Here is a 25,379-nt window from a genome sequence, read left to right on the forward strand (position 1 = left end):
CACTGGGCAAATGCATTATTCATAAAGTAAATGTATCTGTCTAATGAGCATTTAATGATTATTCTGCATCAAAGCTTTGGTTTGGGTAAATGTCCTGCTGGTTATTGAGCCAACTTTTTATGAGAGAGCGGGAACACATTAAAGCCTCAAAGGAGGGCTGTTTGGGTGCACTCCAACTGTCTGGTCAAACTACAATTAGGACACTGCGAATGAAAATACGGTCTTATTTGATGTGAGATAACGTTTCCTCTATTTGTGGTAGTTTACCACGTTACATTAGGGTGGGACGTTTGATGACAATCACGGGAATACTTGGGAATCGTTTCAGCATCACATCCTCTTGAGGTCATTTACATTCAGACCCGTACGCCTATTGAAGGGCGTGTCTATGGAGTTCCCCTGATTTCCATTTTGGAACGAAATGTTGAAGACAGCGGATGGATGAAACTTTAAAAAAAAAAAAAAATCAGACGCACAGTTCCAAACAAGGTTCACATTGATGGGTCTCCTATAAACAGTGAGCATACGAAAACTGGAATGCTTCGATTTTACAAGTAGGCAATGAAGTTAAAAAAAAAAAAAAAAAGCTATAAAGCTAAATACTAAAGAACGTCAAATAATGTTAATGATTTATATAGTTGGGCTGTAAATAACATGGTTTCTTGAGGTTTCAAAACATGAATAAATCAAAGACAAAGCAGGTTTATAGGACTTTTGATTTCCTCATCCTCAAATACCCTGTTTATATTTTAGGTAATTAAATCTCAGACAGTAAATAGTTGACCCAAAAATTTGATAGCATCTGTGGTCAGTTTTATTTTCTGTGGAAAAATGAAGAAAAAAAAAAAATGAAAAAAAGAAGTGGAGTTTTGTGTCTCTCCTCGGGTGTCGCTCCTCTCCTTCATCCTGCCCCGCTTCCCTGATTTCTTTTTTTTCTCCTCAGCCGAGGGAGAAGACTTGGGAGAGCCCGGCTTTTCGGCTGAACAAGACTCCTGCAGGCTGAATGCACTCAACGTAACAGGACAGAACACCAAGAAACAAAGCGACGGAAGCACACAGTCGGTTCAGAAACAGATGTTAAAGGGAAATGTTTAGATCTTTAGTTGTCGCCGTATTGGAGTAGTCAACAGTAACCGGGAAAGATGGCGAGGACGCAGGCTCGCGTGTTTCTCGTCGTGGCTGTGCTCGGAGTTTTCTTTCTCGATGTCTCGGTGAGAGGAGAGCCGCAGGGAGCGCAACAGGAGGAGGAGGAGAGGTCCTGTCAGGGCGCCTTCGACCTCTACTTTGTTCTGGACAAGTGAGTCGCTGATATTATTTATGGGCTTTGTTACTTTCTGGTCGCTGCGCATTGCCATGCAACCGACTAGTTGTTCGGAAACGCGGAGCGCATCAGTCGGACGTCTTGTTGTAACGCCACCCGAGAAAAGTAAACTACAAGTGATCTTATAAAGTCAGAAACCAAGCTTTTTAGGTGTCTTTTGTATCATCAAATCATTCCTAAAGACGTGCAATGGAACGAGTAGACTACATAGAGAACACACCGATTACCTTTTTTTTTTTTTTTTTTTTTTTTTTACCCTCAATGTTTATCTCCAAGTGTCTTTGTTGTATACAGGTATACAGCATTGCATTTGAAGAATATGGGACACTGTTGCATGCTTTTCTTTTGCTCCGGTTCAAAGTGGTGAGGTAAACAGATTGAGCTGTACCCACGGGATGTGGGCAGGGCGAGCAGGATGGATAGTTTCAGGCTGATGACGCCTGCGGACACAGCTGCAGCAGCTGCCCCGCAGCGGTGCTGCACGGCCGGGTGATCTCTTTAACTTTTCTTCTCTCCATGTACAGTGAGCCAATTGGATCCTAGACCTGGTGACTAGAATCAGGGCCGCTCTTTATTCTTTTGTTGTTTTTCTTAATACTAAAAGTCATAAGGGTGGTGTTTGTATTGAACAAAAACATGAGGGGGAATAAACGACATGCATATTGGTACTGTTTTATAAATGGGTTTAGATATATAGCAAATGCCGTTATTTTTTGTGAAATAATTATTAATGCTTTTGCAATCTAAACATCTGGATTCCCAATTATGACAAAATATTTTGGAGAGTGTAGAAAAACAGCAGAATGAACTGAAATCGATCTATTGATAATTACAATTTAAACCCACTTATGCTGGGTACTACTCAATCTTCACAAATGTAAACCTCATATTGATTTTAGACTCATCCTAAACTTACCCTATTTCTAATTTCAAGTCCTTCTGCATTTTTGTTTTCATTTTACTGAGATGAAAACAAACAGAATCAGCAGAGGGTTGACAGGAAATGAAGCCTGAGAAAAAGAGAATGACAAACAAATGCCTGACTTGAATCGGGACCTTTCAAGTCACTCACTTCCTGGCTACCAGGATGCCCATGACCCTATTTCTGCCATTCACCAACTCTAACTCAACGAATGCACAACCAGACTTTAAACATCTTTATGCCAACAAGTCACCTGATAATCAACAGACTTGTAGCCTTATAATTAGTAATTCAAGACAGACAAGAGGAGTAACACACAACAGTCCTTAAGAGGTGCTGACTACATTCAAAATAGAGCTGTGATGGACAGATAGATGGTCACACACATTTGTAGCCACGATACAAAAATATTTCAATACATAAGGAACGTTTCGACTTGATGTCTTCTGCATTAGAAATGCACACTAAACCACCTCTCAGCCTAAACAAACATTACTGTAAGATTTTTCAGACCACATGGTCAGTGAAGTGAAGTTTTGCCACATTTTTTGGCATGTGTAAGCCTGACAGTCTCAGACTGTGCTGCTGCTCAGACATTATAATTTACATTTTTGTCATATCTTGGCTCAAGCTGCAAGGTGAGATTATGCACACGGGCACAGGACGATAACACATCAAAACATGCATGAACAGAGAAAAGACACACCGAATGACAACAAAAACCATATGGGTATGTTTGAATTTATTGCCCTCTTCATGCAGAAGAATAGCAGGTTCTTATGTCAAAAGAATAATTTAGATTTTCCGAGTTGTGATTTTGTGGTGACGCAGCTAAACACTGTGGTTTCTGTGTGTAACATTTAGAAATCCACTGAGGTAATGGTTTAAAAAAAAAAGCTGTCTGGATGTCCTCATTTACCCTGTGTGCGCCACCTCTGAGCTGTGAAGGTATACACGTTACGGGACATTTCACTCTGGTTTCGACACATATGACGTTCTTTCGGATGTCCATAGCAACATCTGTCAGCGACTCTTCTCTACTTACCCTTTGCTTCAAAAAGTTTAGGAGGAGCCTGGGGACCGTGGCACGTCAGGCCACTAGTACTTGTGCTTGTTTGACTGTCTGGACCCGCAAGCTTCAGCGGGCCTCCAGGAAGCTGCTGATCTTTCGCCCAAGATAGCACGGATTTTGCAGATCTTAAATGCCACACATTGACCTAATATCTCAGTGATGGAGAACAGAGCAAACTCCTGTATTAGGGATGATTTTACATGCAGTCTTCACCTCATCAATATCTGTCTGACATGTTTGGCTTTTTAGTTTCACTGGTGGGAGAATGTGTGTGCGCTCCACTGTAAGCGTCACACAGAATGAATGTTAGAAAAATGAAACTACCATCAGCTTCCCACATTCTTACACTCCCATGTCTAAGCCACACCAAATACCAGGCTGCATTTTCTTTTTTCCTCTCAATCTGGTTGCCCACAAATGGAAAAATAGGTGTTGTGTTTTTTGCGGCTGGGTTCTGAACAGATATCAGTTTTCACTTTTTTTTCAAATTCTGCCATCATAATTGAGGAATGCATGTAGAAGACTGAAGACTAATTGTTAAAGTTGTAGAAGGATACATGACCTGACTTTAAATGTAGAATATATTTGCTAATATTGCGATTTCTTCTAAAAACTGCAGTATTTAAATGAAATTTAATTCACTCAGTTTCCAGATTGATTATTCATATTGGGCATAAATCTCTTACTTTCAGGTTAATCGATTGTTTGTTTGTTTTTTTATTAAAAAAATAAATTAAAAAAAAAGTCAGAAAATGCATTTTGAATGTATTTGTTGTGTTTACCTTGGATTCTCAGAGGTAATGTTTCAAAAATTTCCAAAAAGATGTTTAATGATATAAAACAGAAAAACAGCAAATCTTCACATTTGAGAAGCCAGATCTGGCAGATGTTTGACGTATTTGCATCATGATTGACTTAAAATAAATAACTAAACCTGTTTTTCCACATGTAAATTACTAACTATTAGTAAAGCCAGATCCTCTTCAGCCATTCATGCACAGTATATAGTACAAAGATAGTCTGACAAGAGAGTTCTTTGTTTCAGTCTCAGTTTGACCAAAAGAACAAATGAAGAGCAGTTTTTACTCATTGCAGTTAAATCAATTCTTGTCCTGCACATGGGTTTGAAACTGAGCTTTTGTTGCTCATACGTATCAGTAAAGACAGTGATTTTTAAGATAGAGATAATCTTACGATTTTTTTGGGCACAGTGGGCCACTTGTTTGTCCAGGAGAGCGGCCTTTATCACGCATTCACTTTCAGGGAAGAGCGTAAGTGACTGGTTAAATGGGAGATACAAAGGAGCCATCGTAAATCTAACACCAGCTTAGACTTTCACTCAATTTATGACCCTGTTATGCACACACCCAGAGCCCTGCCCTTTGCAGAATTTGGTGTATAGGCTGTTTGATGTTGCATCCTTCAGTAGACACTCACACATTTAACCCCTGCTGAGTGTTACTTCTGGGTCCCTGTGTTGTTCATGTCATAGCCTTTTTACTCTGTGGACCCCCAACCTGTTATTGGGCTGGCTATGCTCAGTGGGACCATCTGTTCCCTCTCACAGACACACACATAAACACACACACTTGCACAGTCGTCTAAACACATATACTACACACACAGGCCAGCTGTATGCTACATGGGCCCTGCTAGAGGCAGACTGTTACATCTGTCCCTGTCTAACCTCAACCCTCCGGCCCAGCAGCAATTAGCCCCCATTAGCAGCCCCGTGGGACTGGGTTTCATTAAGGAGACTGTCATGTACGCAGCAGCATGTAGCAGGCTAACCAGCAGCTCTCAGCTGACAGGTTACAGTCCAAAGTAATGGAATGTGGTCAGAAGAATGTCCTTGATGTGGGAGATAAACTGTTACTGTTGTTCTTAGAAAATATATCCTGGCATTAAATTTGTACACAGTATTAGTTCACGTCCTTACTTCAACTTCTTTAATGTCAATCCACTCTATGACATACAAATGGATTCAAAAACCGTTCCTCACAGTCCTACTGTGTGCAAATAAAAAAAAAAAAAAACAAGAAAAGCACAAATATGCAACAACAATAAAACAGACAATGTAGTGCAAATATGGGTCCACAGTGCAAAAGTTCAGAGTTCATGGGGCAAAGGGGGAGAGAGGGGAGAGAGCCCAGCGTCCCGACAGCCTCATGGGCGAAGCTGTTCCTCAGTCTGGAGCGCTGCAGGATTTTGCTTCTGGAGCGGCGCCTCATTCCTGTCCTTGTTGTTGTTGGGGTTAGGGGGGAGGGGGAGGCACACCGCGACCACCACCAACGTGAAATAACAATACATTTAAATCACATTGTATTAGCAATTCTACCCTTGTTAGTTAGGTAAAGAGTAGAATTTTTTTTTTTTTTTTTAAATACTATTTTGGGGTCGTCCGTGACATCACATAAGCTTGTGTTTGTGTTATTTTTCAGATCTGGAAGCGTGAAGAATCACTGGATAGAAATTTACTCCTTTGTGGAGCAGCTGGCAGAGAAGTTTATCAGGTACAAGCACGGTTTGTCATTCATGTCTTTGGATGTTTTGTTTTCTGCTTTCGTCAGTGGTAATGTGGAAGAACTTTGTATTTACAGCCCCATGCTGAGAATGTCCTTCATAGTCTTCTCCACAAGAGGAAATGTCATCATGAAACTGACTGAGAACAGGTAACAGCTACAGTAACTGATTTATCAGTTTTTCAATCCAACACTCTACACCTCTAAAAACAGTGGCATACGTCTTAATGCTTTATGAGACACCTCGTGCCAATTCCCCCTTAAAATATCAAAAAAAGGGTCACATTCAATAACCCAGCTCATGCATCCAGAAAGACCAGATATACATGTGGCATGGTTGAAAGGATGAGACCTGACACCAAAATAAATAAATAAAAATGTATGCCAGTCTTTTATTTCCCCCAACTGCACCCTTTGGAGCACAGCGTTAATTTGGCAAATTTTGAAAGTACAGAACAATGTCCGTGACTTTCCCAGCATAAACAATTAACTTTTAACACACTTCACTTAATTAGCCTCTCAAAACACATAACATAGCTCGCGCCTACAAATTTAAGGCCAGCACGGCCTGAGCTCCCCACTGCCCCAGTGGTAGCAGTGCACCTGGCTGCCCTTAATCACAATCATAGCTGCAGCTTCTTACCTTCCACCTGGATCTTTGTGTAGCTACCTGCACCATGCAGGGATGTAACTGAAAGCACAGGTCATGAAAGAGTCCACGCTTTTGACTGATGTACACATTCACATTTGTTTTTTCCTGAAGTATCCCGGAACAGCTTGAAAACTAGAAAACAAACAAGATAGTTTCAAGCACAAACGTTAAAATAGCTTCGCGAAACAAATACCTCGCCTCTCATTTCCATATTAATACAAGTATAACATACTTAACAAGGTAATTCAATCAATTATTACCATGTCCGGCTGCGAGACCAACAGAAGAAAAACAAACGGGAGCAAACAAAAGTTTACAGCTTTGCCGACGCTTCTCCTTCGCTCAAAACGTATGGGTGTTATGTTATGTGGCTTAAAACAAAAACTTGCTTATCATCATGAATAAAAACACAGGGATAAAAAGGTGCAGTAAACATGATGTATTTTTATTAGATCGTAAAAAAAGAAATACTCGCCAATATTTTAAAAATAAATTCATCCAGTTTAAGAAACCCACAAATACAAAGCAGTGTATTCAGTCTGTTGTACTAGGAATATTTCTCAATAATTTTTGTAAAGAGTATGTTCCTTTCAAAGTATTTTCTCAGGTTGTTTGTCTGTTTTCCTTACAGGGATGCCATCACTGGAGGTTTAACGGCCCTGAGAAGGGTTGTCCCTGGAGGAGACACGTTTATGAACCTTGGCCTGGAGATGGTGAGGCTGGGTTTAAGGACCCAATACTTTGGCAAAGTCAGCCTAAAGTACCCAAAAGCCACACTTGAGTAAAAGTAGAGCTATCTTACCAGACAATGACTTTGGTCAAAGTTAAAGTCACAAATTACAAAATCTCTTGGGTAAAAGTCTTTAGGTATCTGTTATTTACTATACTTAAGTATCAAAAGTAATATTTTGTTTTGTTTAAATCTGTTAACTGAATAATGTCATCTTTGTAATGGCAGGCTAATGGCCAGATATATCAAGAGAAGCACGGTAAGCCCCATCTAATATTCTCGTCACGTTACAGTACATTGTTTCAGAAAACATGACAGCTGTGTGTTCTGCAGGAACCGCCAGTGTTATCATCGCCCTGACTGATGGAGAACTGAACGAGTGGCAGTTTGACACAGCGCAGCGAGAGGTAAGATGTGTTATCAAGTCGAAGGATTTGAGGGGGCGGTAGAAATAATATTGTGAATACTTGAGCAAACATTGCTGCAGGGCGGGGCCTTGTTACTGCAGACTGTAGGGCTGTTAGCGGCTTGAGTTTCTGTTGCTGTTTTGTTTAAATGGTACTATTTGTGGTTTTCATATTTTCCAGAGTGTTACCCTTCATCTGTTTAATAATTATACAGTTTTGTGTTGACTATATCTCCAATTTGGATGCAAATGGCCTGGTGTCTTGGTGCTCCATGATTTGTTTCACATTGCTATAAAAAATAGTTCCCAAAGTTTGCTTTTGTGACCACAGACTGTCACATAAACAAACTGAACACAAGTATTAAAAGCTCACCAGTTCCTGTGAATTTTATTTTTATTTTTACCTTGGACTACTTTTAAAGTGCTCATTGTTAGAATTCATTCAAAGCTGACAAATGAATCTAAGAGTTAATGTTGCTAATTAGTATTCAACAAATATGACACACACTGTAGCAGTATGCATAAATCTGCGAAATCAGAGCTAATGTCCTTTTCATTTGTGTGTCATGTTTTGCACCTCCAGTCTAAGCTTTTTACTATGTAGACTGGATAAATCTGAGAAAGTGTTTTTTGAGAGAAGGCCTGTAACAATTACGACACAATTGCCTGATTGAGCGTAATCGTCATCATTTTTCATAATCATCAGAATAATTTCTGTTCGTTTTCATAAAAACAGATGAATTAAACTAACAGAGATTTTATTTTTAATCAATATTTTTGATTTGGTTTGACTGATGCTCTTTCAATGACGTCATCTCATCTCACCGCCAACTGTGTATCTTAAAGCCCTGAACTTTTAAGATTTAACCAACGACATTTCAATGAGCTATTGACATAAACATCATAGATTTGGTTGCAAAGTCCAACACCACAGCCAATAAATGGTTCTTCTCCTTCATAAGTTGTATGTGTATCATGAAACAATGATTACGCTTTTACTTTTGTTAATAGCAGCATAAAGTGACCAGAAAAAGTCTTTTAGAACATTAATTGCAATTACTTGTATGACAATTAATCGTCAACTAAAATGTCAGGATGATGACAGACCTATTTTGGGGGCATATGGCTCCATGAGACCGGAGGTGTGTTTTTAAACTCCTTGTATTTTTGGTTTGCTTGTATTTTTCTTGCAGGCGCAAAGGGCCAGGTCTATGGGAGCCATTGTTTATTGTGTAGGGGTCAAAGAATTCAACCAGACCCAGGTAGTATCCACAGACAGATATTGGAAATGCTACAAATACATAAAAAAATTAAAAAAAGCATACACGTTATTTTCTTTCTATGTCTGTATATTTTTCTAGCTCGCAACTATTGCAGACACTGTGGAACATGTGTTTCCTGTATGGGGAGGCTTCCAAGCCCTCAGGGGAATCATTGACTCGGTATGACACGCGTGTACACGTGTACACACACACACACACACACACACACACACACACACACACACACACACACACACACACACACACACACATTGTACCACGTGTATGTCATATAAACACTCACCCACACAGAGAGACCTATATAATCATATTACGTTATTGAATTAACTCATGGCTGTGTTATAAAAAAAATATATTTTTCTCTCTCAGATCATCAAGAAGTCCTGCATTGAGATTCTAGCAGCAGAGCCGTCCAGCGTGTGTGCAGGAGGTAAGAGGTGTGAGGAGCAAGGGCTTCCCCTTCCTTGTTAAGACAGTGGACAGTCACGGTGTGCGATTGTGTCAGATGACAGTCATTTAAAGCCTCTGGAGTGGAACATGAGGTTGAGTAATCGCATGGACGCTTATGACCGCGGAGTGACAGAGAGCGTATTGTGATTCACGGCCGGGGGAAATTAGCAAAGCCGCTTCAGCACAGCATGTGTGCAAAAAAAAAAAAAAAAGGGGAAAAAAAGAAGAGGAGGGGTAGGGCGCTTGTTGGTCCGAGGAATTAGCCGTGAATCTTTAAGCATGGCTGCATCTCTGGCCTAGTTTGCCACATCGTATATGCTAAATAGCCATTTGGGTTGTTTAGATCCTGTCCTCTTCTTCCATGCCCAGCTTCTCTGCTTCTCGACAGCAGTTTAAGGAAGTAAGAGGCAGAAAGAACTAAGAGACGCTGCCAGAGAGCCTTTATGAGCAACCAGCAGGATGGATGAGCTTTGACATGACCTTATTAGGACTCACTTAAGAGAGTGCATTTGCAGCCATGCTACCAGGACAACCAATGGAGATTAACATCCATTATAGGATATGAAGGACAGAAAAGGATATGGAGAGAGGAGAGGACATGAAAATGATGTCCTGAGAGGACAAAAAGGCGAAAGAAATAGTAAAAAAATATATATCCTCTCGGGATAATTACAGTCTCTGGTCTCTTGCCAGAGACGGAGTGTATGTCACTCGACATGTGCCCAAATATCCTCCAACAGCCTCATTTATTATTCGATTGATGAGCAGCCTAATGGTCAGTGAACTAAGAAACCAAGGACCCGCTTTAACCAAGCGTTGATTCAGGCCTAATTAATGAAGATTGTACTGTGCTCACATGCTCATAGTGCACTTTGTTTGTCCTTGTTGTGATTTGATGTGTATGAATAAAATACAATTCTTATCTTAGACGCTTACATCTTATGCTAATGAAAAGCTTTACAGTGCAGGGTAGTGGAGAAATAACGAGCTTTTCTTTCTCAAAGCTTATTCTTTCAGCACAATGTGAAATAATGTGATTGCCAAGCATTTGTCACCATTTAGCACTTGCTTTATTTTTAACTGCAAGACTGTAGACAAGATTACGCAGAGGTTCGAATATAATCTCCTCTTAAAGCATTTACATATACATTCATACATACTGAGAGGCATATATATTGTGAGTCTCTCTGTTTTTCTTCCTGCCTGCACGTAGTCACATACCATATCGTTCATGCTTTACACCAACACACACATTTAGATGCTCTTTAGTCAGCTAGCGAACACACATCTTCAAGCACATGTACACATGTCCCTCACATTGATGTGAAGTGACCAGACCGAGCTGCCTGCAAACAGGCCATCAGACTGGACAGTGAACGTTGGGCCGCACTATCAGACATGACAGCACTGATTCCCCGCACACACACACACACACACACACACACACACACACACACACACACACACACACACACACACACACACACACACACACACACACACACACACACACACACACACACACACACACACACACACACACACACACACACACACACACATACATTGAGGCCAGTGAGAGTTAGGCCTTAGATCTAACATGACAGGAGAGATTGCTGCTTTCATTAATGTCTGACCCTTTTCTCCCTGCTGTCCCTTCCTCCTTTGCCCCTCCCTGTCCTTCACTGTCCTTTCGCACTAACGTGATTGAAGAGCCGCCGTTCGGACAAGCCGTACCCCATTTTCTCCGCACACACAGGACATGCACATGCGTGTTCTGCACATAGTCACGCATAGACACACACGTGTACAAATCTAATACTTGTCAGACACTCAGGTGTAGATGTGAAGGGACACGTGGCCACAGAGGCAGGCAGAAAGTAGACAGGAGAGGGCAGCAGCATATGTGCTGTACATGTTGGCAGGGCACTACCAGTCCCTGCCCACCATGTGTCTGACAGCACTGACCTTTCAGCCCATCAAGCCCTGCTGTGTGTGCAGGACATAACATGCTCAGATTGATGTTTTTTGTCAGTTAAAAGGTACCATTGATTTTTATTTATTTTTTAAGATTTACAGAAATCAGTCAAATATAACAATGCAGGATAAGTGAAAATGCGTTTTGCAAATATCTTTAATTTGCAAACTTTATGGATGACTCATATTTATAATAGAATGAATAAAGTTTGCTTTATTGTTTTTTTTTTTCTTTGAGTGAAAGAAAACAAAATACAATGTCACCCACTTAATTGTTCATGAATAAATCAAAATCAACAACAAAAGTTTAGATTTCTTTTTTACATTTGCAAGAGAATACCAGTTCTCATTATTATAGGGATATCTGCCATTTAAGTTGTGGGTTAGTATGTGTTGCTCTGTAATGTTGCAGCATATGCTTTTTGATGGTAAAAAAGCAGCCACGACACTGAGCATTATGAATAATTAATGTCAAGTCCTTTCATTAAGTTGCATGTTGTTGTGGCTGCAAACCACATAAACCACAAGTTATATTGTATTGTACGCTATTATATTATATAGCTGTAATTATGCTGATTGTTGTGGCTGTGTTTTACAGCAGGGCAGGAAGATGGAGATGACATTAAACATTAAATAATTAGGCTCTCTGTAATGAATGAGATGTGTGGTTAATCCGGTGGTGAGTGTGTGTATGTGTGTAAACACATGTAGAGTCTGAGGCTTGTTGAGGAAATGACAAGGCAATGACAATGACTGATACGTTGCAAGTCACTGAACATCTGTAAATGATGCACACACATGTGGAGATAGACACTATTGTATGTTCACTGTGTGCCCAAAGGCAAGATAGTAGACATTTGACATACAGAAGGTTTTATTTTGCTGAGGCTGGATAACTGCACCGTCTATACAAACTAAGGTGCAGTTCCTGTAGTTAAATGCATTATCTAATAGGAGAGCTCAATTTCAATTTCCATTTGTCTTGTAAACTAACTTTTTTTTTTCCTTCTGAATCTCTGCCAAAAGCAAATCAGCTTTCTCCAACATTTTTATAGCATCCGTAAACATGCAGAGATATGCTGATAGCTGTAAAGTGGTCTTTATTTTCTCCATTCAGCTCTGCCTATTTCTGTATCTGTATTTATGGCTTTCAAGGCAGCTTATGTGACCTTTAAAGAAATACTGTCACATATACACCCACACCCTGTGATGTTTTTATCCAGTGATCTTCACGCTGGAGCTTTAAATGTTAAAGGTGTGGCAAATGTTCAGTTCTATTAGTCAGGATAATGCTAGAGGAAACCTCAGTGCACAGCCAGAGAGCGTGAACACACACACGCACACACGCACGCACACACACACACACACACACACACACACACACACACACACACACACACACACACACACACACACACACACACACACACACACACACACACACACACACACATGTACAAACACATGGCTGCACACATTCATGCATGCATAGACTAAAGACGTGCAAATGCTTACTCATTCCTCAGAAAAACACAAATCCTCACGCGCACACACACACACACACACACACACACACACACACACACACACACACACACATTTGCATGCAGGCACACAACTGTTAATGCCATGCCATGGTGCCATAGGTAAGGTCAGACCTACTTTGACAGTACTGTGCTGTTGTCAGCCCTGCGGGCATGTTTTTAAGCAAGTGTTTTTTTCCCGCTCTTTAACATATGCTGGGTAGCAGCCACATAGACACTCCAGCATATGCTGGCAAGCCTCTGTCACTGCACTTTAACAGTGCCCGGGGGAAACTAAAGGTCAAAGTCACACACACACACACACACACACCCATACGCACACACACCTTCTGGCTACTGCACAGTCTGAGATATTTGTGAATAGCAGCAATTTCAGCATTGGCACCACTGGAGCATATTATGGCCTTTCCACACATACACGCACAAGCACACAGATATAAACAAGCAGTAATGAGGCATGCACGAGTTTATACTGCTCAAGTTGAGCACATCAGTAAAGGGAATGGCTGCCGGCACTCACCATAATTGTACACTGGAAATTTTCATCAACATCAAATAGAGGACCAATTTTGATCTTTTATGACCCTCACATAGACTTAAAAATGTGTCTTACCATGAATGTGCGTGTTGCTAACCATTTTTGACGGTGCCTGCACGCTTTTTCTTTTTCGCTCAGAGAGTTTCCAGGTGGTTGTGAGGGGCAACGGATTTCTCCATGCCAGAAACATCAGCCAGGTCCTCTGCAGCTTCAAATTGAATGATACAATCACTGTGGGTAAGTTCTGCAGACGTATACAAGCATGTGTCCCTGCACAAAGGACACGTTAGGCACATATTTGCACAAGAAAAACACGGAGTAATTCATACTGAAGTAAATATCTAAAGCAAGAAGGGTTGTGATCACTGATTAATGAGGTTTGGGCCTGTGTAAGACTTCATGCAGGTATTTACAAAACTCTGAACTGAAATTTATCATCAGGGCATAGCAGTGAATTCTGCAGTCATTTCTCTTGTATCCTTCTTATTCTAGAAAATGACTGTAATATATTTACTCCTCAGTTTTAATGCAGCATGGGATTGTGGTTTGGCCTTTGCATTTAACTAAAAAGTGAAATTTGCGTTTAGGCTGCAGATGTTTAAAGTCTTCCTACATAAAGTATGATTTTTTTTCCCCTTTGCAGACGAGAGGCCAGCTGGAATCGAGGATACCTTCCTGCTGTGTCCTGCTCCTGTCGTAGAGGAAGTAGGGAGGTAAGTAGCACGTCTCTCGCAGCTCTTTCTAGGTTTTCACCCCCAGATCGTTTCTCCAAACTATCAGTATACAGCTTGCAGCGCAGATATTTGCCAGCTGCACTCAAGTTTTTGTGTAGACGCAGAAGACTCCTGTCCTTGAACAAATTAGGGCCAAAGTCATCGTGTGTCTGTGATCAATCAATGTTTGTCACAGCTAACGAAGCCAGACACCAATCACAAGGGGACAACAGGAGTAGAGCCCAGGAACATGACTTAATGAGAGCCTGTTTGAGAGGACCTCAAAACGAAGTGTGTGTGTGTGTGTGTGTGTGTGTGTGTGTGTGTGTGTGTGTGTGTGTGTGTGTGTGTGTGTGTGTGTGTGTGTGTGTGTGTGTGTGTGTGTGTGTGTGTGTGTGTGTGTGTGTGTGTGTGTGTGTGTGTGTGCAATGTTCCCAATCTATGTCTGGCATTTTGGGAGAGAGAAAGTGTGAGTGGAGTCAGCGGGGCAGTGTAAAGTTTCCTCTGGGGGCTTCCAGCTTTGCTCTTGGTGATTCAGAGCAGAGTTTCCTTGCGGGGCAGACAGAGCGGTGCTGTGGGCTGAGCTCAGAGAGCACCATCCCCGCTGCCTGCAGTCCTGTGCATAATTATACACCCGGGCCTGCGGCCTCAGACACCTCCCAGTCATCATCTGTCTTGTTTCTGTCGCTCAGATTTTTACCATGATTTGAGCTTGTCTTGTCCACCAGTGAAAAGTACTGCTTCGATGGGGAATTATCGCTCAGAGATGGGGGGAAAAATAAATGTTGTTTTTACACTGTGGCTGCAAGAAGATTTAAGAACCTGTCACACTACAGTATATTTACCTCACAACTCGTGACAAAAGTAGTACATAAGTGACAGATAATTGTTTGGGGTTCGACATAATGACACAAAAAAAGAGACGAATCAAAACATTCGTAAATTCTGCAATGCAGCAAATAGCACTCTTCTCTGCTTTAGTGTCTAATAGTTGTTGCCAGCGCGGCTTTGTGGCAGGTGGAGCTGCTCCTCCTGAGAGCAGAGCCGAACAGGGAACATCATTACACACTGCAGTGATGCCTGAAGGAGGCGTCCTTCCATGTAAAAGAGGCCCATTAGAGCAGAGTCAGCACGGCCTAACACCCTGAGTGCTACTAAAGAGGAAGTCAGCTGTGAATGGCTGAAGGGCCCAGAGAGAAGGCCAACAGCTGCCTGATGAGTTCTGGGCTTCAGTGCAGTAGATGTGGAAATATGTAGTGAGGCGAGTGTGACGCTGTGCAGGCTGGACAGGTGTTACAGAATCATTTCCTTTGAGCAGCGATGTGCTATTTTTAGTCTTCTCAACAAAATCCTCCTCCTCATCACCCAATATTTTAGATTTAACTACCTTCTGCTTCTCAAATGCAGATATTGTCAGCTTTATCTCCCTGTTAAGTAAATAAAGATGAAACAAGCTCTGAGAAAGCCTCTTTCTCGGTTGATGCTCAATTTTGATGGAGATTTCTCATAATTTTATTTTGCTATTCATATGTTTCTTTATTTTTAAATTAAAAAAATAACAATACAAAAACTAAATCAAAGATAGTCTTGAAAAACAATCAACAAAGTCTAAGCAAAAGCTCAATTTTTGCGAAGCCTTCTACCCCACCTCATGGTCTTCCTCGTGGACCTTTTTGTGGCAAGCTGCTATTCTTAAGTTCACATATGATTGAAACTAAACAGCATCAGTCTGAACTAAAGCCACTGAGTGAGTGAGTAAATAAAGAAAGCAATAAGAAGTTGTTATAATACCTCTATCAGTGTTCACTGACATACGATGTTGCTTGAAAGAAAGCTGAACTTGCCCAAAACTTTTATAGAGATTGCCTCTTAAGACAAATTGCAAAGCACATTTCTGCCATTTTATAGACCAGACAGGATCAATAATCAAAAAAAATCAATAGCTGCTGTCCTCAAATCCCCCTGACATGTCAGATCAAGTTTTAGGTGAACTGCTTCCTGTTGAGGGATTGTTGAATCTTTACATGAGATTTTAAGGACTCCAGCTTCCAGCATCACCTCTTCACCCAAAACCCCAAAGACCCTCACTCACCTCCTGTTTCTCCCAAGTCGCATTGTCGCATATAATGAAGTCACTGACGCTGCCGTCACACAAATCTGTGTTGACTGGGAACCTTCCGGATGCAGCTCCCCCTCCTGAGCATGAGCGCACACACACACACACACACACACACACACACACACACACACACACACACACACACACACACACACACACACACACACACACACACACACACACACACACACACACAGGGACATATATTGGGCAGATTGATGATTGATAGAGGCTGAGATCTCTCTGTCAGAGTGGAGCTGATAGCACCACATCTCCTGCCTGCCTGAAAGGAGGGCTGACCATATGATGGGGAAGGGGGACAGAAAAGGGAGGGAAGAAGTAGAAGAAAAGATTAGTAGCACCTGCACCACCAATTTCCTTCTCCCAAGTCGGTGTCAGCATGAGTTATGAGACGAGCTCCACTGGCATGGAGAGGATACAGGAGGGGGCGCGGTGCTGAAACAGAGTCGACATTGAGGAAGTGAAGAGGGGTTTTCAGAAGGGAGGGACAATGCTGAAGGGATGTAGAACAAGAAAAGCCTTCCTCCTACCATCCCCCACCCTCTGTTTCTTCTCCTCTGCCCTCCCACCGCCACCACCACCCTGCAGTGACCTCCGCCTCACAGCCCACTCCTCAAATCCAAACCCAAAGCTCAATGTCCCCCTTGTCTCCGTCGCCCTAAACCATTAGACCAGCACAAGACGCCTTTCTCCATTCTTCTCCAAACCTGTAACTACATTTGGCCCATTTGGCTAACATGTTTTTGTTTTTCCTCATATTTCTTAAGAGCTTTATGAATAACCTGTCAACTAAAAATATCCACTGTCCTCTTCCTTACCTCAGTCATGTACGGTTTTAGTTCCATTCGCATTTGCTGTGGTCTTACCAACCCGGCCCTGCTCATCTTTGTGCAGTCAGAGCTGCACATATCAGCCCTGTTCACTGCAGGATAAGAAGTCATTAAAGCTGCTTGTGGTTTCCACATTAGAGGTCTGAGTCGGAGCCAAACAGAAGAGATTCCATCTGTGGGTGGAGAACTCCCTAACCTCTTAAAAAGCTTTGGTTTTGTGTCGTTATCAGCATATTTGTGAGGTAATAAGGCAGCAAGTATGGACAAAGTGGATGGAGGAATGTAGTTGACAACTTGGGCGAGTTTTTACAGTGGCCGAAACAACAACAACACGAACGTGTTCACACACGCAGGTGCACGCCAGTCCGATGTGTGCGCATTTCTGTGTCACATGATCAGCCATGGGTTTGTGTTTTTCAGGGTGATCTACCTGCAGGTGAGCATGAATGAGGGCCTCTCCTACATCACCAGCTCTGTTCACATCACGACTACTGAATGTGTGAGTACATCCTGTATGTAATCTGCACTGTCACAACAATACGTGATCATATTTCTCTCTGGCACGCTGCCTTATTTGAATTAACTTTCTTCCAGTTTTCTTATTTTCTCTTGGTTCTTTCATCTTCTTCCCTTCTGCCTCTCTGAGGTCTCCTCTGTTGTGTCTGTCATCAGAGGAGGCTGTGAGTACTTTCACTTTTCATTTTCCCCTTTTTCCCCCCCCCATCTAAAGTCTTTTAGTTCAGTTTAACCTTCATCCTTTCATTCCGTGTTTGTGTGTAGTTTGACGGCACCATAGTGCTGATATCGTTGCTGGTGGTGTTCCTGCTGTTGGCAGTGCTGCTGATGTGGTGGTTCTGGCCTCTCTGCTGCACTGTGGTAAGTTCATACTGGAGTCGGTGTTTCAGTTTAATTCCCAGTTTTTTTGTAGAACCAGGCTACTGAATACATTCAGAAATGATTCTATTTTTTTGTTCACCTCATATTGATTATATATATATATTTTTTAATCTTTAGGTGATCAAAGAACCTCCACCACCTCCGCCTCCAGAACCAGTGAGTAACCAGCTACATGAACCTCAACAGATTCACTTCTTTAATTCCTACATTTTACTGTAATTACAGATTTGTACAAGAATGCAGGAAATAATGCAGTATTACTTATAATTCAATGAGTTCTTATTAATAGTAGTGTGTTAAAAAAATATAACTTGCATCATGACTGAGGTTTCACTGACAGGAGTCAGATGATGAGGATGGGATGCCCAAGAAGAGGTGGCCCACAGTGGACGCCTCATATTATGGAGGAAGAGGAGTGGGAGGCATCAAACGCATGGAGGTACACACACATACACTTTTGACTTTCAACATTCACAGAACATAATAGAAAATGTGTGTTTCGATTCAGTTTTCCTTTACTATTTTGTGATTCCTAGGTGCGATGGGGCGAGAAAGGATCCACTGAGGAAGGTGCTAAGCTGGACAAACCTAAAAATGCAGTGGTAACGATGCCGGAGCAGGAATTTGAACCTTTCGAACCAAAGCCTCGAAAACCTACCCGTCGCCCCCCTCAGCAGAGGAGGTGGTACACACCCATCAAGGTTAGTCTTTTATATGTTTACTCTTTAAATATTTAATGCTTATCAAAGTTTTTTTGTTTTTTTTCAACTTACTTTTTCTTTCTGTGCCCTCCAGGGGAAACTCGATGCTCTGTGGGCTCTGTTCAGGAGAGGTTATGACCAGGTATCTTTGATGAGACCGCAGGCTGGAGACGAGGTGAGCCTGCCTCTTAACTACTGTTAAATTGTATTTGTTCCTGCTGCTAAAATCCCATGTACCTCAAACATGCCCAGTGACGGATGCAAAACTATAATTTGTTAAATAAGTGTCATTTAGGGGATTGCTCTGTGCGTAACATCCACTTAAAAGCCTTTTTTTTAAATAGTGAGTTAGATGGTACAGAAGATTTTCTGTCTCTCTTGTGAACAATGGAGCATCTGCATCCTTCTTCTGTCTGCATGAAGACATGTGTCAGAAAGCAACATGTACAGGAAAGTCTTTTAACACAGCAGCTCAGTTCTGATTTTCTACACACACTCTGACACACATTCACAGTGAGTCAATGAGCCACTGATACCACACTCTTCGTCAAAGCTGCAATTGTTCACACACAAGGAGTACTGTACTGTTCTTGACTTTTCCCTTTGGCTCCCAGAGAATGACTAGGTTACTATCAAGTTGCTGCTGTGTCATACTTTACTTTATGTGCAAGGTTTCCTGTGAAATTCAGTTCAATTTTAATTTTAATTTGCTATTACAAAGTATTACTGTCATTCCTGCAAAGTCCTAAATCATGACATCACTGTGTCCTTTAATGGAGCAGAGCAGTTCCTGTTATCTAACCTTGACCCTGTGAATGGCATCCCACAACCCCAAAGACATGTTTTCATCATCATACCGGTTGTCATGGTGAAACATCTGCGCCGTTGTAAATGGCGTCTTTGTCGCTTCTCATAGCTGATTCTATATCACTACAATTTATTGACTTGTTCTTTGAATGCCACGATTCATCTTTACTGTGTAACCGTGTGAGTGTGTGTGGATGCTGTATCTGAAGTCTATATGAGTAGTCACCATCAGTGGTTTTATCTGTTCTTTCCATCTCTGTCTCTTCTTTCTTACTAAGCAGAACAATGACTCTCTGTCAGGGTTGAAGTTTCTGGAGTCTTTGTCGGTGGCTTTCTGTGGGACTGTGGTCCACAAAGCCACTCAACAATGACCCCCACAATGATCTTCACGCACCATTAACTGAGAAAAATAAAATGTTGCTTCTCACATGGAAGAAAATGTGGGGGGAGAAATCCACTTTTGATCCAGGGGAGATAGTTGTTTAGAATCAGTGCTAATAGCCATATCAGACATGAAAGACAACAATGATTGAAGGGAACTCCTTGCAGTATTAACCTCAAACAACTCTGCAAAAGCAAGAAGCTGCAGCTGGACGGCAAAGAGCACAGCCGGTTCACAAAAAGCCCAACGAGGTGTTAAAAAGTACGCTGATAACTAGCAAAGCTGAGACTCCCGAGTGCAGCTTGTTAACCAGCAGCTCAGGATGAGCTCATCCTGCTTTCTCCCCACATTACTCCTCCTTCACTGCCTCTACAAACGGCCATCAGTGGGCTGCCAGTTTCTGCCACGCTCCCTGTTTGCATTTCATCTCTCTGTTCTGTGTGTGTGCGTGTGCGTGTGTGTGTGTGTGTGTGTGTGTGTGTGCGTGTGCATGTGCGTGTGTGTCGGCTCTGCCGAATGAGCGTCACGCAAACAGATGGGGAGTTGAAAGGCCACGAGCCATATTGTGACAGACGAGGTTCCCTTCTTTTGTCCCCAGAGCTGATGGCACTGATGGCCCCCTCACACAGCGCAGGCCTCACCAGAGGGCGGCCACCAACCCTCCGTCCTCGCACAGACAGCACAAATGAGCACCTCCCCGTTTCCCCGTCACGTCACTTAAAGGATCAGTTCGCCCAAATTATTTATTTCTATTTTTTTTTTTATCTCTAACGTGAGACATAGTTCCTCAATTTCTCTTTCACCACCAGAGCACAGTGGAGAGGAATGGAATTTAATTTGATTAAAAATATAGTGCATTAAAACCAACCTCAACAGAGGTCCAATTAGTCACTTTTCTGGAGCTTTTAAACTTTACACAGCTTCTTTAGAGTAAACCAAAGTACAGTATGCTCGAGTTTTTAAAAGGAAAAAAATAATTTTAATAATCAGAAACATCTGTTTCAAGTAATAGTTTCACTCTGGATAATCCAAAGAAACTAATATCAACAGTTTTCCTCGGGACTATTTCTTCTACAGAAAGAAGTTGCAGTGAAAACTGTTTCCAGCAAAGTCTTAATTATCAGAGAAGTGATTCCCGTAATTGTACCCCTGGGCTGCAGTTTCCAGGTAGCACGTGGAGAGATTGTGGTAGTTAACAGCCTAAACTAAAGAGCATTAAGTCCTGCGATTACACACGGAGCATTTTCTGTATGGGAGTGAATTGCTGTAATGTCATGCGAGGTGACAGGCAGAGCTGTCAGGTCAAATGTGTGTCTCCACTGTTTCTCCTATTTTCTGTACTATAATGGTAACAAACGTGCGTGTACATCAGCTCCCTCTAAACATCCACAAACAAACTGCTGTGTGTGTGTGTGTGTGTGTGTGTGTGTGTGTGTGTGTGTGTGTGTGTGTGTGTGTGTGTGTGTGTGTGTGTGTGTGTGTGTGTGTGTGTGTGTGTGTGTGTGTGTGGGAAGGGCAAAGTCTTGGGGGGCTTCAAAGAAGAAACAGAGACGAGACAGAGGACTGGTGTGAAGGGGACGCTGGAGGTGCTTTAGGGTTTTGTTTTTCTCCTGAGAAGGAGTTGAGGCTTTGAAGTAAACAATCGCCAAGAAGGGAAATGAAGTAGTGACAGATATTACAGTCAAAGAGGAACACGGGGAGGCTGATCGTCACAACAAACACGTGGCTGAACTCTCACATAACTCATTTATGTACATCATCATCTCCTTAAAGGTGGAAAAATGCTCTTTACAACACTGAGCTTATGTTTTTTTGTGCGCTCCTGCAGCCCCCCACCCCCCCCCCACCCCCCTCAACTTTTCTCTCCCTCTCTCTCTGTTATTCATGAGGCTGAGGTTTCATTCAGGCCATATGTTCTGGTGGAGGCATGCTTACAGTCACACACACACACACACACACACACACAAACACATATATTCATGAGCTTGTGATTTCATTGTGTCCATATGCTCTCTCTGGTGTTGTGCTGCTGTTCTGCTGCTCACAAACTGGCCTTTTCACCGCGGCCGGCCGACAAGACCGAAGCAGTCACCCCCCCAACCGGGCTGCCCTCAATCAATGACGCACCCCTCACACACACACACACACACACACACACACACACACACAATAGAACCCTAAGTCACAAAGCTACTGCTGCTGGGATCCTCTTAATGGCCCCTGAGTGACTTTAGGGCCTCTCTGTTTAATAAGGTGTTATAATCAGACCACCAAGGGTCTGTGTGACACAGACCTACTCTCCATCTTTCACACTGACTGAGCAAGACAAGAGTTTGTGTGTGTGTGTGTGTGTGTGTGTGTGTGTGTGTGTGTGTGTGTGTGTGTGTGTGTGTGTGTGTGTGTGTGTGTGTGTGTGTGTGTGTGTGTGTGTGTGTGTGTGTGTGTGTGTGTGTGTGTACATCTGCAGAAAGATGCTATGCAGAGAACAGAGAGGAAAACTGTCAATGAGGACAATAAGAGAAGCGTTCCATTCTCCCCGACTTATAAATTACGTTAAACGCTAAAGGGCTTCTGTTAACTATTGTGGGGACATTTAAATTCCCCCTTTACATTCCTTCAAGTTAAGCACATAAGAGACATAAACCACTTTCTGTTCTGCATCAAGAAAGGCCAAGTCATAGAGGGACGGGGAAAGCTGGAGACTGCATTGGGTATGCAGTGTGTGTGTGTGTGTGTGTGTGTGTGTGTGTGTGTGTGTGTGTGTGTGTGTGTGTGTGTGTGTGTGTGTGTACGTACGCGCGCGCCTGTGTGATAACTTTGTCAGGGTCTGTCTTTGCTAGCATCACAGCTATTGTAGTGCAGGTGTGGACAGAAGACAGAAGCAGCTCTGTGTGCCCTCCAGGCTCTCAAACACACATGCTTCTGTCAGCAAAGCTGGGCAAAGGCTCACACAAATCGTTCTGGCTGGTGGATCTTAGAAGCTCTTTGATTCTGCACAAAGGTTCACTGTATTTTAATCTGTATTCTGCACTGAAATGATGATGTGTAGTTGTGGTTTAACCTCGGTCGGTCTGTGTGCTTTGCAGGGTCGCTGTATTCGTTTTCAGCGGGTCAAAGATGAAGAGTCCTCCCCAAAGAACCAGGCCCCTCCTCACACCCATCCCTCTCCCTCGCCCGCTCCTCCTCCTCCTCCTCCTCCTCTGACCGCTGAACAGCGACCTCTGGTCTCCAACTCTGTCCCCCGTACAAAGCCTCCGTCAAGAGGGCCCCGTACCTCTCCGCCCTCCCGCACCACACCGCCCTCCCGCTCACCCCCTTCCATGGTCCGACCCCCTCCAGGTCCACCCCCAGCTCGTGCACCCCCGGGCCCCCCCGGGGCCCCACCATCTCGACCCCCACCCAGGCTCTAATGATGAAAAGACGGGGGGCCTCCAATAAACAACTGATATGTCAACTCATTTCAAAACAAAACACGTCCTCCTACCAGACAGCAGAAAGGCGTAAAATCTCACAGGCCACGAGCTCCGACTTGAAGCTCCGTGCTTTGTTGCTGGACAGCAAAATATATTTATCTGACTTCAAAATCAGCTACTGAGTCTCAGCAAAGACCGTTTTATACAAAACGCATAAACATTATACAAAAAAAACAAACAACTCGTAGCTATTTGATTAAGCCTGTATGTACAGTATGAGGCGTCATGTTGACTTAAGGGTAAGAGGAAGTGCAATCCTTTCCGAAAATCCAACAAAAAATGATTTTTGTGTTGATGAAAGTTAGCTCGTAACAGTTTGTGAATGAATGATTTGATAATTGTAAATACACCTGTTTACTTTGGTTTTGTGGAAAATAATGCAAAGAAGGTATGTGGTGTGAAAACCAGCATGTAGTGATAGATGATAGAAATGTGTTATGTTGGCTTTTTTACATGTAGTTGGTGTTGGGTCTCTACAAATCATGCATAATTGTACCTTTTCAAACAAAGAAACTTCTTGTACAACCTAGTTACAATTTAGTGTTAAACGTTCACTGATGTTATTGCAACTGCAGGGCAGTTTCTTCATATTTTATTTATTATAATAAAGGCCCTATCTGCATCCATCCTCTATTTAGCATCAGGTAGGTTTCTGGGGTTTTCTAATCTTTGGGGGAGTGGGACATCACATGGCCTCTGATGTACTTGTAGTCTTAATATCTTCAAGTGAAAGATTGCATTGAGAATTTGTATCTTCTGAGGTCTCCCGTAAACTGCATTTACTGACTGAAATGATCATTTGCATCATTTCTTTATTAACTTGTCTGTCTTCAATAAAAAATGTTTTTTTTTTAATGTGCTGCCTGGCAGTGAAATCTTTCAAAGTTATTAAAAGTATGTTTTATATTTCAGAGGATTTTTTTTTTCAGCCATATTGTAAATCAGCTTCTAAGCACATTAAGGTGAGTGCAGCACAGACCTTACGGCATATTTATTAGTCCAATTAGATATTGCAGATGCAATATTTGGTGAGGTAATGCTTTCCTCTTTAAGCAGCTGGTGCCATTAGAAGTCATATTTCTGGGAAACAGCTTTGCCAAATCTTTCACTCGTTTTCCACCTAAACTAATGATACAGCGGTCCTGCAGTGGCTTTGGGAAATTCAAAAAAACCTTGTTTTCTCTTTGTCATTATAGGTTAGTGTGTAGTAAAGTATGAATTGAATCACTTTAGATATGTATATAACTGCAGTGCTGATTATTCCAGGTCCGATAATGTCCCGAATCAGTCCGAGACATCTGCTCCTCTCCTCAGAAACACTGACTGACACACTGAACTCGGACACAAAAGAGTGTGATTAGGAGGTCAGTCTGTCACTTCATGACTCATTTTGCTGCAACCCATCTGGAGAAATGAATCACATGAGTAATGGTATGTTCACCCCTGCAGCATAACAACAACCTACAGCTTCTCTCTCTCTGAGTTGAAGCAGCGCTGTCAGAAGAAAGTGTTTCACTTGCAGGATGGAGATGACTCTGGGTTTCTCATAAGGAAGAGTGCAAGGTTATACATTTTATGCTTCAGTCCAAAACAGTTTTAATGTGTTTAAATCAACTTAAAAGCATTCATGAATGCTTACTCACCATTGCCATTCAGCTACAAATCTACAGCACCCTCAGGTGGCCAAAAGGCGCAATAACAAAAGGCACACCACTCTTTCTGTTAACAGTTGTCTCTATATATTTAAAGACATAAATACATACATGTTTCTCAGAGGGGAGAGATTTATCTGATGCATGTCCAACGATTGCATATTGGTTGTGACCGACAATTAATTTTCCATTTAGTCTGACAATATCCTGAAAGGCAGCATTAACACGTCTGCTGTGACACAGACGTATTAACTCACTACTGACTGTTCATCTTTTTTTTCTTTTTTTTATTTCACTTTATTAATCCCCGAGGGGAAATTTCTTCACTACAGCAGGGGGGCTCTCAGGGGGGAGCTGCTGCAGCAGG

At 42.2% G+C, this 25,379-nt stretch overlaps 1 protein-coding gene across 1 annotated transcript; it reads left to right on the top strand.

Moving 5' to 3' along the window:
* Positions 1-933: 933 nt before the first annotated feature.
* antxr1d (ANTXR cell adhesion molecule 1d) lies at positions 934-24,215 on the top strand. The gene is made up of 18 exons (XM_069717901.1): positions 934-1,297; positions 5,757-5,828; positions 5,916-5,987; positions 7,121-7,202; positions 7,448-7,478; positions 7,553-7,626; positions 8,819-8,887; positions 8,987-9,067; positions 9,278-9,338; positions 13,556-13,654; positions 14,061-14,130; positions 17,521-17,599; positions 17,881-17,976; positions 18,115-18,153; positions 18,338-18,436; positions 18,534-18,698; positions 18,793-18,873; positions 22,974-24,215. The coding sequence occupies exons 1-18, from the start codon at positions 1,143-1,145 to the stop codon at positions 23,295-23,297; spliced, it is 1,749 nt and encodes a 582-aa protein (XP_069574002.1). The 5' UTR covers positions 934-1,142; the 3' UTR covers positions 23,298-24,215.
* Positions 24,216-25,379: the final 1,164 nt, after the last annotated feature.

The sequence above is a fragment of the Brachyistius frenatus genome, unplaced genomic scaffold, assembly GCF_029030835.1.
Source record: "Brachyistius frenatus isolate BFR_SWC_R1_liver_20210118 unplaced genomic scaffold, ASM2903083v1 Contig_183, whole genome shotgun sequence".
NCBI classification, from domain to species: Eukaryota; Metazoa; Chordata; class Actinopteri; family Embiotocidae; genus Brachyistius; species Brachyistius frenatus.